The following is a 12,034-nucleotide window of genomic DNA, read 5'->3' as shown; positions in this document are numbered from 1 at the left end:
GCACATAAGAAATGTAAGCATTATTCACTGCAAACATGCACCAAAAAAATTTTTTTTAAAGGAAGCAAAGGTGACCAAAAAAGGAATTAAGACATGTTATGTGCATGTACCAACTTCCCACAAGGAATGCAGACCTTACATACTAATACATATGCTAATATCCTAAAATTTAAAATTAAAAAATGTATTTAAGAATGTTTTTTTTAAATGGGCTTGAAATGTATCTCAGTAGTAGAGCACTTCCCCAGAATGCGCAAAGCCCAAGGTTCAACCACCAATACCTTAAAAATCTTGTTGGTAATAAGGGAGAGAGTGGAAGCAATTTAGCTTTCTGGGATATGATACCAGTTAGTGCATTTCAAAATAAAACATCACTGTATATTGTTTATGGATGCTTGTAACAAAGCTTATAGACATAAATAGGAATGATAAAATCACAAGGTCATAATAGTTATTAAAAGAGGAAGAGAATAGAGAGAAGGGTGCTACTGTATAATTAGGCTATTTTTGTTTGTTTCTAAAGAAAAAATAGCCAGAAATGAAGAAAAACACTTCAAAAGAAAGCAAATAGCAAATCACATTGGACTCCTATTTATGCAATTCATTTTTGTAGTTGTTTTACTCAGTGGTAGTTTTTGTAAATATTTTGGTGTTAATCAACTGAGTTATCCAAGAACAGTGAAAACGAAGAACAAAATTCCTTTATTCATTTGCTGTTTTTAGCCATCATTCCTATAACCAGCAGGGCCTGATGGGAGCATACACATTTAGATAATTCTCAATTTGCTAGAACCCCTGATGTGATGTGCTGTCTGGATTTGACAGGTTAGAATTTCTGCTGTTAATAGGATGATGACTTCACCAGCTCTAGAACTGTCATGTTGCAATAAAATTTACCTTTCATTCTTCTATACATGTTCTTAAATATTTTAGAAGAGTGTTACCCCAGTGTCTTCCTTTCCTCTCCTAAAGTAACTCACATTAATTTAGGAAGAGAGCTAAAAAATAAAATCAACAGTAGACGCTGTAATGCAATGCTATGCAATAATTTAAAATATGGCTGTGAAGATCTTAAATGACATGATAGTACTTTTCCACAGTACTATGGGTAGGGAATTAGTTTTCAAATCCATAGTATGATCTCAGTAATTTAAAAATAATGCTAGTGATGGTATGTACAAGCATTCAAAGAAGCATATTTCCCCAGGGCTTAGGTAAAGGTAGCCTACATGTATGAAAATGTCAACTGTGTTTATCACCACAGAAGCCACGGGTGTGTTTTATTTTATTTTTCTCTATTTCAATAGACAGGATACTAATCTAAATTGCTTTTGTAATTAAAAAAGTCCAACTTTAGGGTGAAGACAATTACCTCAGATGAAGAAAATTTCAGAAATATCATACCTGTCTTTGCCCATTTTCTAGAAATAGTGAGTTAATGTTAGACTTTTATATATATTGTCTATATTGTCTATGGCTGACTCAAAAGTTAAGTTTTATTTCCATATTTCAACAGCATTTGATTTTGAAAGGAGTATACTTCCTATCTCTGTAATCATCACTTTTGTCACAGACCTAATGTTAAATATGATTTTAATTTAAGATCTGAACTCAAATAATGACTAGATTACTTACTTTCTTTTCTTAAAGGAAAGAATTCTAAGATTAGAGGTTCCAGATGACTCTTTTGCAAGAGGAATGGTTTATATTTTCTGTTCATGTGTGTTAAAAACAAAGTAGTATTTGAGTTAGTACCTACCACATGGAATTGAATACAAGAAAGATTTTATTGAAAAAAAATGAAGTTACCTATTATTATATCCCAAAATAGTGACACATCAAAGTTATATGCTTGAGCTATTCTGAGATACAAGGAACTTGCAAAACTGTTAGTTGCAGCATTTGAACAACATCTAATCCAAATATTCTGATGCCATTTGCCAAGAAAGAGGCTGAGAACACAAAAATGCTTGCCAAATATTTTCTTTTCTTTTCCTTAGTCTTCTCACTAATAATATAGTGGATTGACTTTTTTGTATGAGGGCAGCACACAAAATTTTTCTCTAAGTTTCTTAAACTGAAAAGAGCATTACATGTTATGAAAACAAAACATTCACATTTCTAAATTAATAAGGATTTTATTTTACATGAAAATTATGGAATAAAGGGTAGAATTCTGAGTTGGTGTGTCATTTGACCTCAGGTAGTTATGTATCTGTCTCATTAATAGCTTTGTTATTCTCATAGTTGTATTATTATACCTTGAAATCAGTGGAATGAATTAATGAAAATATCTGGTGGAGGAACATTTATTTAGTCCAACTTGGCATTTTGACAATTGGATTTCCCTTTATATATTTTATATATTTAAAAATATTGCTAAAATTATTTCTGATGCAGTGTGGGGGTTTTTTCCCCGGTTGGTGAGGCTAACTATGGTACCCCAGTGGCCTTTGCTGCAACTGTTTCATTTTCCCAGCAAGTTCTTTAACCAGGCACCTGCTTTGGTAACTCCTTCATCAACTTCCAAGTTTCTGCTCAACGCTCACTTTTTACACCTGACTCCACTTACAGACCTTATTTAATTCTGCAAAATCCTTACATTCATACTCTCCTCTCAACTTCACACTCCTAATCCCTCTTTGACCTACTTTTTTCTTTTCCTTAGCAGTCAACTTCCACTACACTATATAATTTACTTATTTCTTGTATTCACTGTTAAGTGTATATTTATTTCACTAAGAATATAAACTCTGTGAGAGCAGAAATCTTTGTCTGTTTTGTTCAGTAATATATCTCAAATACTTAAAATACTTTCTGGCCCCGCATAGACAATCAATGTGTATTTGCTTAACTGTTTTAAATCAAATAATATTTCAACAAAATGTGAGAAATTATTCCACTGTTTATAGAATGTGTGTGATATAACATATCCTACTATAACTTGTTTTCAAATCATATTTCCTGATATATTCACTGAAAAAAGGCATTAATGGTACCCCAGAATATGTGGGTTTTGACAAATGAATCAAAATTATGTACAAAGAAAATTGCTTAGTTGACTGATTAGTGGTTCTGTTATAATCAGTGGACATTTTTAGCAATATTTTTTTCTTTTCGATTTTATAAAGGTACAGGTGTTTAACAGAATATTATTTTCTGAAAATGCCTTTCTATTAAAACCATAGACTGATAAACCACAAACTTTTCTACTATAGACACACAGCTGCAAGAATCAGAGGAAGAAGGAAATATAAGAAAGAGAAAAGCATCAAATTCTGACTTTTAGTTTAAAAGGGTGAGCAGTCAGTGAGAGAGGGATAGAGGCCTACATTTGGGAGATTCTTTTAGAACATCTTATAGGAGAGAATAAATCAACAGAAATGGTGTAGGATTAAATGATTTACTCACATTGTAGCTCTGTTCTCCAAATATTCTTAGTGTTTCAAGCTATTGGGTGAATAAGTCATTCCAAAGTGGCCTCATTCAAGGAGATCTAAAAGAATGACCCCATTTTTGTGGAAAATGTATTTTAATGGACCCTAGTAGCTAATATAAGCCATATCAAGGGCGCTCACATCTGTGTGCCACTCAGGATGATAGATGGTATAAGTGCAGCCTGATTAATGTCTTGGGATGTACAGAGAGCTAATGCAGGAGAGTCAGCGGTTTGCAATAAATTTATTACCAACATCTTGGATGAATCTGAGCTTTGCACTGCCAGAGTGGATGGCAATACAATGCACTGCTACCATGGGCTAGCTAACACCATGGAAAGTTTGTACTTCATTTTTAAATAAAATTTTAATGATGAACCAATAACAGAATTTATAGGTATGTAACAGCCTTTCTGCCTGTATTAGTCAGCTTTTTGTCACTGTGACTGAATATAAGAAAAACAACTGACAGGAGGAAGGGTTTACTTTGGTTAATGGTTTCAGAGGGTTCAGTCCATGGGTTGAAATGGTTGGTTGGCTCCAAAGCAGAAAAATGGCAGAGGCCATGGCCGAGGAAACCTCCGCACCACATGGCAACCAGGAAGCAGAGAGAGAGATGGAAACAGCCAGAAAAGAAGCTGCAAACAAAACACATGCCCAAAGTCCTGCCTCCAGTGATCTACTTCCTCTAACTAGACCCTATCTCATAACACCACATCAATCCATTGATGAGGTTAGTGTCCGCATGATATAATCAACTTCCAAAAGCCCACCTCTGAACATATGATCTTTTGGATGGATATTTTTTATCCAAACCATAGTGCTTCCTTTGATATATTTTACTAGAACAGTATAATTCATATACGTATAGAAAAATGTATCTGTTTTGTAGGTACCTAAGTTTTGTTTCTTAGATATATATTGCTGCCTTTGTACATGTGTGAATCAAATGCTGCAAATAAATAAATCTTAAAACTACAGCTATGGTAAATTATAAAATACAATTTTTATTCATCTTGAAGTCTGCTTCTGTTTGTTTTTTATTTTGTTTTTGCTTCTGCTTTTAGTTTTTGAGACAAGATCTCACTATGTAACACAGGCTGCCTTTGAACCTGCTATTTAGCCCAAATTGGCCTTGAGCTAGCAATCCTCCTGGCTCAGCTTCCTGAGTACTGAGATTATAGATGTGTGCCACCATGCCCAGTGAAGTCTGTTTCTATTTAAGTTTTTTATATCATACTTTGAAATGTTACTAATATACTCTTTAATGATTCCACTTTTTCTGAAGTTTTTCCCATTTTTTGTTACATTTTATTTTTGATTAACATATATTAACTTGATTAACATATATTAACACATATTAATGGGTTTGGAATGATATTTCAACCCATGGATTCAGAGTGCACTGATCAAATCCAGCCTCTCTTTATTCCCCCTTTCCACCACCACCCTTCCGAACCTCTTGTAATTACTCTTCTACATTCAGGTTGACTTTTTTAGTTTCCACATATGAGAGTGAACATGTAGTATTTGTCTGTGTCTGGCTTATTTCACTTAGCATAATGTCCCCAAGTCCCATCCATTTTGCTGGAAATGACAGGATTCCATTCTTCTTTATGGCTCAATAATGGAAGTAAGACCCATCATTAAGTAGGGGGATAGTAGTATACAGGCACCAGACCTGAGTTCAAATGTCAGCTTCACTATTTATTGGTGGATGAATGTGGTCAGATTACTAGCCTCATTGCACTTTAGTTATCACTTCCATTACAAAAGGAAAATAATCAGAGCTCTTGTGAGACTTCTGTGATCCCATACATTTTGTAAATGTTAGTGCTTTTCTTCTCCTATTCTCTAATAAGAGTTTCTTGCCTTCTATCCATTTCCACCTCTGCCCCCCATAGAAAAAAATATTTCCTCCATTCTACTCCATTCTACCTTAAGCATCCTTCTAACATATTCTTCTAAGCTTGATTTTACCTAAAGTCTGAATTTGTTTCTACTGTCACAGGCCATCTCATTCTCCTGTAGACAATCTCCTACGGGCATTTCTCAAAACAGTTTTACTTCAAGTGGAGCTTAGCATCAAATGGTCTGACACTGATCTAAGTACCTAATTCTAGAGAACTACCTTTAACTGAACAAATGTGTGTGCATCTATGCAGCTGTGTGTGGTGTGTGTATATGTATAATACGAGAGATAGTCTATCATAGTGGTGTGGTATCAAACTATCTGATGTGGATTCTAACTCTATCAACTTATATTTTTGGTTAATAGCTTACTACTTGATTTTTAGCCAAGTTACTACCCTATGACTCACCTGTCTCATCTCTAAAGTGGGATCTTGAGAGTGCCTTCCTGCAGAAATATAAAAAGTTTAACTGGAACATCCATTTACTTAGATCATAGCTTGGTGTGTAGGAAGCACTTAATCAATATTACCCATCATTATATTCAAATAATAAGAATATATATAACCATCAGAAGTTCTAACAGTCCATAGATCTGATGTCTCAATTTAAAGGATTCTAAGGAAGGTTGACCTATGTGAATGATTTTCATCCATTTGTAGACAAATTAATGTGGTGGTTTGTAGTGGTTGCATTTGCTTTGAGGACAGGCTCTAAAATGTTTTTTTCCTACTACCTAAGACAGATTATTTATCTTCTGAGATGAAAACCTCCACATGATATAAATTTTCTACTTACCTTTTAAATGGTGCTTGACTGTTTTCAGGACATAGCTCTGTAGGACAGTACTAATTTGCATGGTTGCATTGGACTAATTTCCATGATTCTTTGAATTGGAATCAGCTCTTTAGAACTCTGGTCGCAGTGTTTTAACCAAGCTTCCACACTAAACACTAAATCACATTCAATACTATTAGACCACAGGCAAAGAAAAAAAGCACTTTTGAATTCACAGGATATTTCTGAAAGAGTTAAAGCTTTGACTATTTTACTGATTGACCAATTCACTTATTATTCTTTGACATCACACATCTATGATCCAGTTCACTAGAAGTATTATATTAGATCAACTCATCTATGAATATGAATTTTTTGCTCCTGTATCTGTTTCAAGTAAATTAATAATGAATGTCCAGCCACCCAAATTACACCTCACTGAAGGTTATTTTTACCATGCTGAACTATTCTAGTAGTACATCTAGTCAAACTGAAAATTGGAAAGTTTTGCAGTTGAAGATATTTCCATGCACAGTTTAATAATTCAACCACTTGTACCCCTAGGCAAAGTATATAACTAGAAGTCTACTTGTTGGCAAAGTAACATCCAATTATATTAATTTAAAATTAAAATCCTCTAGCTAAAATAATTATTGGAATTATCTGTGGGAAAGCAAGGGACTCAGGGGCATTGCTACAATATTGTTTTATTAACCATAGCTGCATTTTCTTCTTATAGACTTATGTAAATTTGGCAATTAATTACTTTAAGAAGGGAGAAAATAAGATAAACATATTATTTATAAATGGGCTGCAGTCATTTCCTCCCAACTCCCAGCTTCGGTGCTGATGTTAGATGAGAAGGGGGTTATTCCTCTAAACTCTAAACACAGTTAAATACATTATTCCACAGGTCTATTTAATTAGAATTTTGAATAGTCAGGTTAATTATCAGTTTTATCAGTTGCTTTTCATTTATTCATTGTCAAGAATGCATATTGTGTTCAGCATTGCTCTAAGCCAGTGATGGTGAGCTTTTAGACTAGGTGCCCAAACTGCAACCCAAAACCCATTTATTTATGGCAAAGTGCCAACACTGTGATTAAAACTAAATATCCAGTGCTAGGCTACTGGGGAGATGCTGGGGCAACTTGGCTTGCATGCCCACAGAGAGGGCTCTGCATGCCCACTGTGGCACATGTGCCGTGGGTTTGCCACCACTGTTCTAGGTAGTTGATAATCAGTGAATAAAGTTCTCTAGCCTCTTGTGATAGTGGAGGTCAAATTGCACTGCTGCAGGAGAGGTTAGGATACACAACAAACAATTGATTTGTATTAATTCTTTTGATGTATCTGAAAATGATAGAGGAAAAAGGAAACTGAGAAAAGACAAATGTGGATTAAGGGAAGAGATTGCAGTTCAGGGTTCTTTGAAATGAAAAGGTAGTACCAAAGAAATGGAGCCTGCCACGCCCATGAGGGAAAGTGGAGAAGTTATTGAATGTGAAGATACATATATTCCCTTTTTTTTTTTTTAGGAGAGAAGACCTGTCAAGTACTAAAAAAAAATTATCTCATTCTTCTCTTCCTCCACTTGGTAGAGTATAATCCCTTGTCTCTCAGAGGTGGAGATGAAATAAATTATAGAAGAAATAAGTGCTACTGCCTGGGCTCTCAGATCCTATGAAATTCTGCCTAATTTAAGCTCTGATGGGGAGTCTATTTCCCATTAGCTGTCCCAGAAGATGGAAGAAGAAAGCACTGAATGAGATATGCAGCTCAATTCAATGAGTTCTTATTAGTGCCTCTTATTTGGCTAGAACAATTTTATTCAATTTGAGTTAATGCACAAAGCAGATGTTCTCAAGGAGCCTTCAGGAGTAAGATATATTACAGATACATGAACTATCTGCTACATGACAATGCTATGAAAATGTAGAAGAGAAAGATCACTATAATCTACAGCAAGTAACTCAGAGGTTTCTGGAAAAATGAGACCAAGGTTAGATCTTTGTACATCCTAGTGTGGTACTGTTGCAAGTGGGGGCAATTAGGTAAAAGCAGCATCCATGGTCCTAACAGAGTTCCAGGAGAGAGTCTGCTTGAGGGACTTCTTGGCTGTGAGTAATTAGTGACTAGATCAATAAGGATCGCCACACCTCAAAGACAGATGGAGGAATAAAAACCATGCATGTTACACAGACTATGATGTCTTCCCTAAAAACACAGACCCGGACCAGAGGAGCCAAGGTACAGGAAGCAGGGAAAATGGAGACTAAATGTAATTATTTCCATGAAACAAACAGATACCTTTGTTTGCTTCAATTACATGGACATATTCCACCAGCCTAAATGCATTTGCCTCACTTCTGTCAGTGCGATTACAAACTTTGGACTTCACTTTAGAGGAAGTTTAAATATACAAGTACTGAGGTAGACAGAATAGAAATAGAAACAAAGAAGGGGCGCTACTGGGAATGAAAAAGACACCCACAGACTGTACCAAACAGGCTGCCCGGGGAACATTTCCCTAATCATCCCAGAGTGCTCGGCTCACCTACATTCCCGTAGTCTAGTCCTGGGAAGCTGGTCAATGTGCCCACATCTACTTCCAGGGGTGAATTCAGTCCACTTGTAAATAAGCATTTGGAGAAGGACGAAGGTGGGTCGCTCACTTGCCACTTCTTTTTTTTAGCTCCGTCCTCTGGTTTGTCTGTTCATACCCCTATCTATTCCCACCGCAGTCCACACCACCCCTGGAGCGAGGAACTCTTCGTCCCAAACAACCTCCCCAAGCGGTCCTCTGCGGTGGAGATTGCACCCCCTCAGCCACCGCTAAGACCCGGAGAGGTGGAATTTCATTTTGAAACTCCGTGCCGCGGAGGGCCGGCGCTGGGCATGCTCAGTAGCAGCGGCGCGTCGGGCTGCTGCTGGAGCGACACTGCCGGGCTCCGGGGTGGCGCGGGTCCCCGCGCTGTCACCTCCGCGGCTGCGGGGCTTCCCAAAGGCCGAGCATTCGCTGCCACTGAGCACCTCGCCCCCGCCCGCTCCCGTGCCCCTCACCCACCTCCTCCTACTCTTCCTCCTCTCCCCCTCTCTCAGGGAGAGGAAGCTGGTGGTGCTTTCTGTCGGCGCCACGGACTGGCCGCCCTGCAAACCCCCTCGGAGGACCCTGCCAACGAATTCCGGAGACCAGAGGACCCTTGGCAGTGGCTGGTTCACTCAGCACTTTGCCTGAAGTGGGGTCGTGGCGGAGTTTCTCCTCCACCTCTCAATGCAAACACCATGCGGAGAGCAGCCGGCTTCCCTGCGCTGTGCCTGCTCCTTAATCTTCTCGCTGCAGGTAAGAGGTTGCCGGGAGCAGAGCTGGAGCTGTGGATGAGATGGGAAACTGCACATGTTTAAGGACTCTAGAACAGCTTCCCTGAAAAGAAAAAAATAAAGCCTTACAAAGGCAAAGCATGTGAGGGAAGGGGTGAGAAAATACACCTGTTGGAAGATGGAAGCTGAAAACTTGAGCTAAATTCAGCTCTTAATTTTCTTTACCTTGTTTAAATAGTAAATATTTTCAGTATGAATATAGATTTGCTTCCCTTTCCCCTCCCCTGCATCTAGACTCTGTTTCGGTTTCTAGGCTATGCACTTGACTGCCAATTTTTCAGGACAGAGACAAGACATCCTGCTAGATGTAATCTTTTCTACTGCAGCGTTTACATTCCTAAGGTCTCTTGCTTCCGCCAACGCTCACAGGGATGCGCAAGCTGTAACCTGAAGGACCACGTACAGCTCCACCCGAGGGGTCAAAATGCATGGTTCAGATTAATGATGCTGCTCCAGGCTCCTTTGGTCCCTGTCCTCCTCACTCGAATTTTCTAAACCCATAAGCTGAGGGAAAGATTTCAAAGCTGAGCTTTTCGCTTTCAGTACCATGGTCAGTGCCCGCCAGCACAAGGCTGAGCCTAAGGAGTTTCAAAGCTGACAACCCTGGGACTGACATTGTCTCCTGGACAAATTTTATGAGGTCTGACCAATAGTGAGGAGTAAGACTGCTTCAAGTATGCATAGATTTAATTCCAAAGCCTATATCAAGTCTCATGAGGAAGCAAACCGTAGGAAGAGCCTGGGCTTTTATGTTCGATGTCACTACAGACGTTGATTTTTTAATACATAGGACCTCTGTGTAGTGCATAGACTCACTGGACTGCATCGTTTATGGTTTTTACCCACACATGAACCAAAACAAAACATGGCAGAGATTTTAGGAGCCCTACTGCGACAGCAGTTGTCCATGCAGTAGTCTTGTCACAACCAGAGACTAGGCATTTTCTCTGAGTTTGTTTCTCATCCAATCACACATAGTCGTCCATTTCTCCAGCTAACATCAACTGAGTGTATACTATTTTCCAGGGGTTGAAAATAGTGGTTAATAAATATTGAAAATAATGATTATGAAATGAGAATCCTTGCAATATCTCTTAAAAATAATGTGTGATTTTTTTCTATGTGTGTAATAATGGGGGTGAAACGTAGTACTTTCTTATTCTAGCTAATACTGTTTTAAAGTATTGTGAGGCTTTTGAGCAAGTAGTGTACAGGAGGAGCATTAAATCTACAATTAAGTAAAAATGTTTATTATAATTATGATGTGGGGTTTTTGATGCTGAAGTTCTTTGTTACCTTCTGAAAACTAGGAATAAGAAGCTGTGACTTGGTTATTAAATTACTTGCAAACAGGTGTATGAGTCCTTCCATTACCGCATAATGTTCTTTAATATTAAAATATGAGATGAATATATACATAGTGAGATAGTTTTATTTACATTATTGTTTAATGATAGCACTAGACATTCATTACCAAAAAAGTCTCAATTCTTATCAAGTTATTAATGAAATAGTTAGCCAAAATTATCAGTCAGTTATTTTGAAACTAATATGTAAATGTTTTTAAAATATTATATTGGATATATCTTGAGTAATTATAGCTCAAAAGTATAAATAATCTTAAAATTAAATATATTGGAAACATTCTAATTTATTGAAATGAACATTTGGGATAAAGAAAACAGAAGACTTTGTTTGATCAAAGGAGAAACCTAGACTATACCTGGAGTTCTGCCAAAGCCAAACCAATCTATTTCTATTTTGACTACTTAATCTGCAAAATAAAGATAAAAGATAAGATTATTCAATCAATTTGAATTTAATAAGGTAATGCAATAAAGGACTATTTTTTTGGATTTCAATTGCAATATGCTACATAGAAATTAATTGTATTTGGATTTAAAACAGTACTTTAGATAGATATTTTTATCACAGCAAATGACAAGTTTAATATTATGGTTGTCTTACCAGTTTCATTTTGGATGCATTTTAATTTTAAACAGTAATTTGTGGGTCACAAGCTGTCATCAGATTAAAATTCATCACAGTTATTTAATTATATTGTTATGGCTTTTCATCATAACTCACACACAGATTTCTTGATCTAAGCTCCTGTAGATTTAGGTAATAAGAATATGAGTGGGCACGAGGACCAAGATCAAGGAGTCACTGACTTCTGTACTTGCTGAATGTCTGCATTTATTTCTTTTATAGAGGTTCTCCTCTCAGGACAGAGTCAGGCTTTGTAAAGAATGGAAATGAATTCTATATATTTGGGCCTCTTGACTAAAAAGCAAGTTGATCTGTTTGGTTAGGTCCAGGTTATCAGCAACTATTTTATACTAGCAGAACTGGTGATATCTTGGAATGCTGTAAGAATGGGATAAATTGGCTAATAGTATGTAAGTGTTGCTAGCTATGTTAGGAACTGTTCCCCATGACATAGCCAAGCCCCTAGTAATAAGGAAAAAGATTGTTTCAACTTCAGCCCATCTCCAATTATTTGGTTATGGTTGCTTCTGACAGAG

At 37.0% G+C, this 12,034-nt stretch overlaps 1 protein-coding gene and 1 long non-coding RNA gene across 3 annotated transcripts in view; one reads left to right on the top strand and one right to left on the bottom strand.

Moving 5' to 3' along the window:
• Window positions 1-8,845, bottom strand: part of LOC147823657 (uncharacterized) — a 35,479-nt gene extending 26,634 nt beyond the window's left edge. The window contains exon 1 of the long non-coding RNA XR_015443468.1: window positions 8,683-8,845. This is a non-coding gene — a long non-coding RNA (uncharacterized LOC147823657). The remainder of the gene's footprint in view (window positions 1-8,682) is intronic.
• The window catches only part of Ptprr (protein tyrosine phosphatase receptor type R), a 281,279-nt gene continuing 277,944 nt past the window's right edge, over window positions 8,700-12,034 (top strand). Inside the window, exons 1-2 of one of the 2 annotated variants that reach the window (XM_087192424.1) lie at window positions 8,700-8,787; window positions 9,228-9,468. In XM_087192424.1, coding sequence (XP_087048550.1) covers window positions 9,411-9,468 — 58 coding nt within the window. In that variant the 5' untranslated portion in view covers window positions 8,700-8,787; window positions 9,228-9,410. Of the gene's footprint in view, window positions 8,788-9,034; window positions 9,469-12,034 lie in introns of those variants that run through there. The other variant, XM_004845043.3, reaches the window with a different exon arrangement.

Source organism: Heterocephalus glaber, unplaced genomic scaffold (genome assembly GCF_053883595.1).
Source record: "Heterocephalus glaber isolate CG9 unplaced genomic scaffold, H.glaber_assembly_v1.0 deba00001571, whole genome shotgun sequence".
Classification (NCBI taxonomy): Eukaryota; Metazoa; Chordata; class Mammalia; order Rodentia; family Bathyergidae; genus Heterocephalus; species Heterocephalus glaber.
Note: the sequence above shows the minus strand (reverse complement) of the source record. Positions and strands in the feature narration are given on the sequence as shown.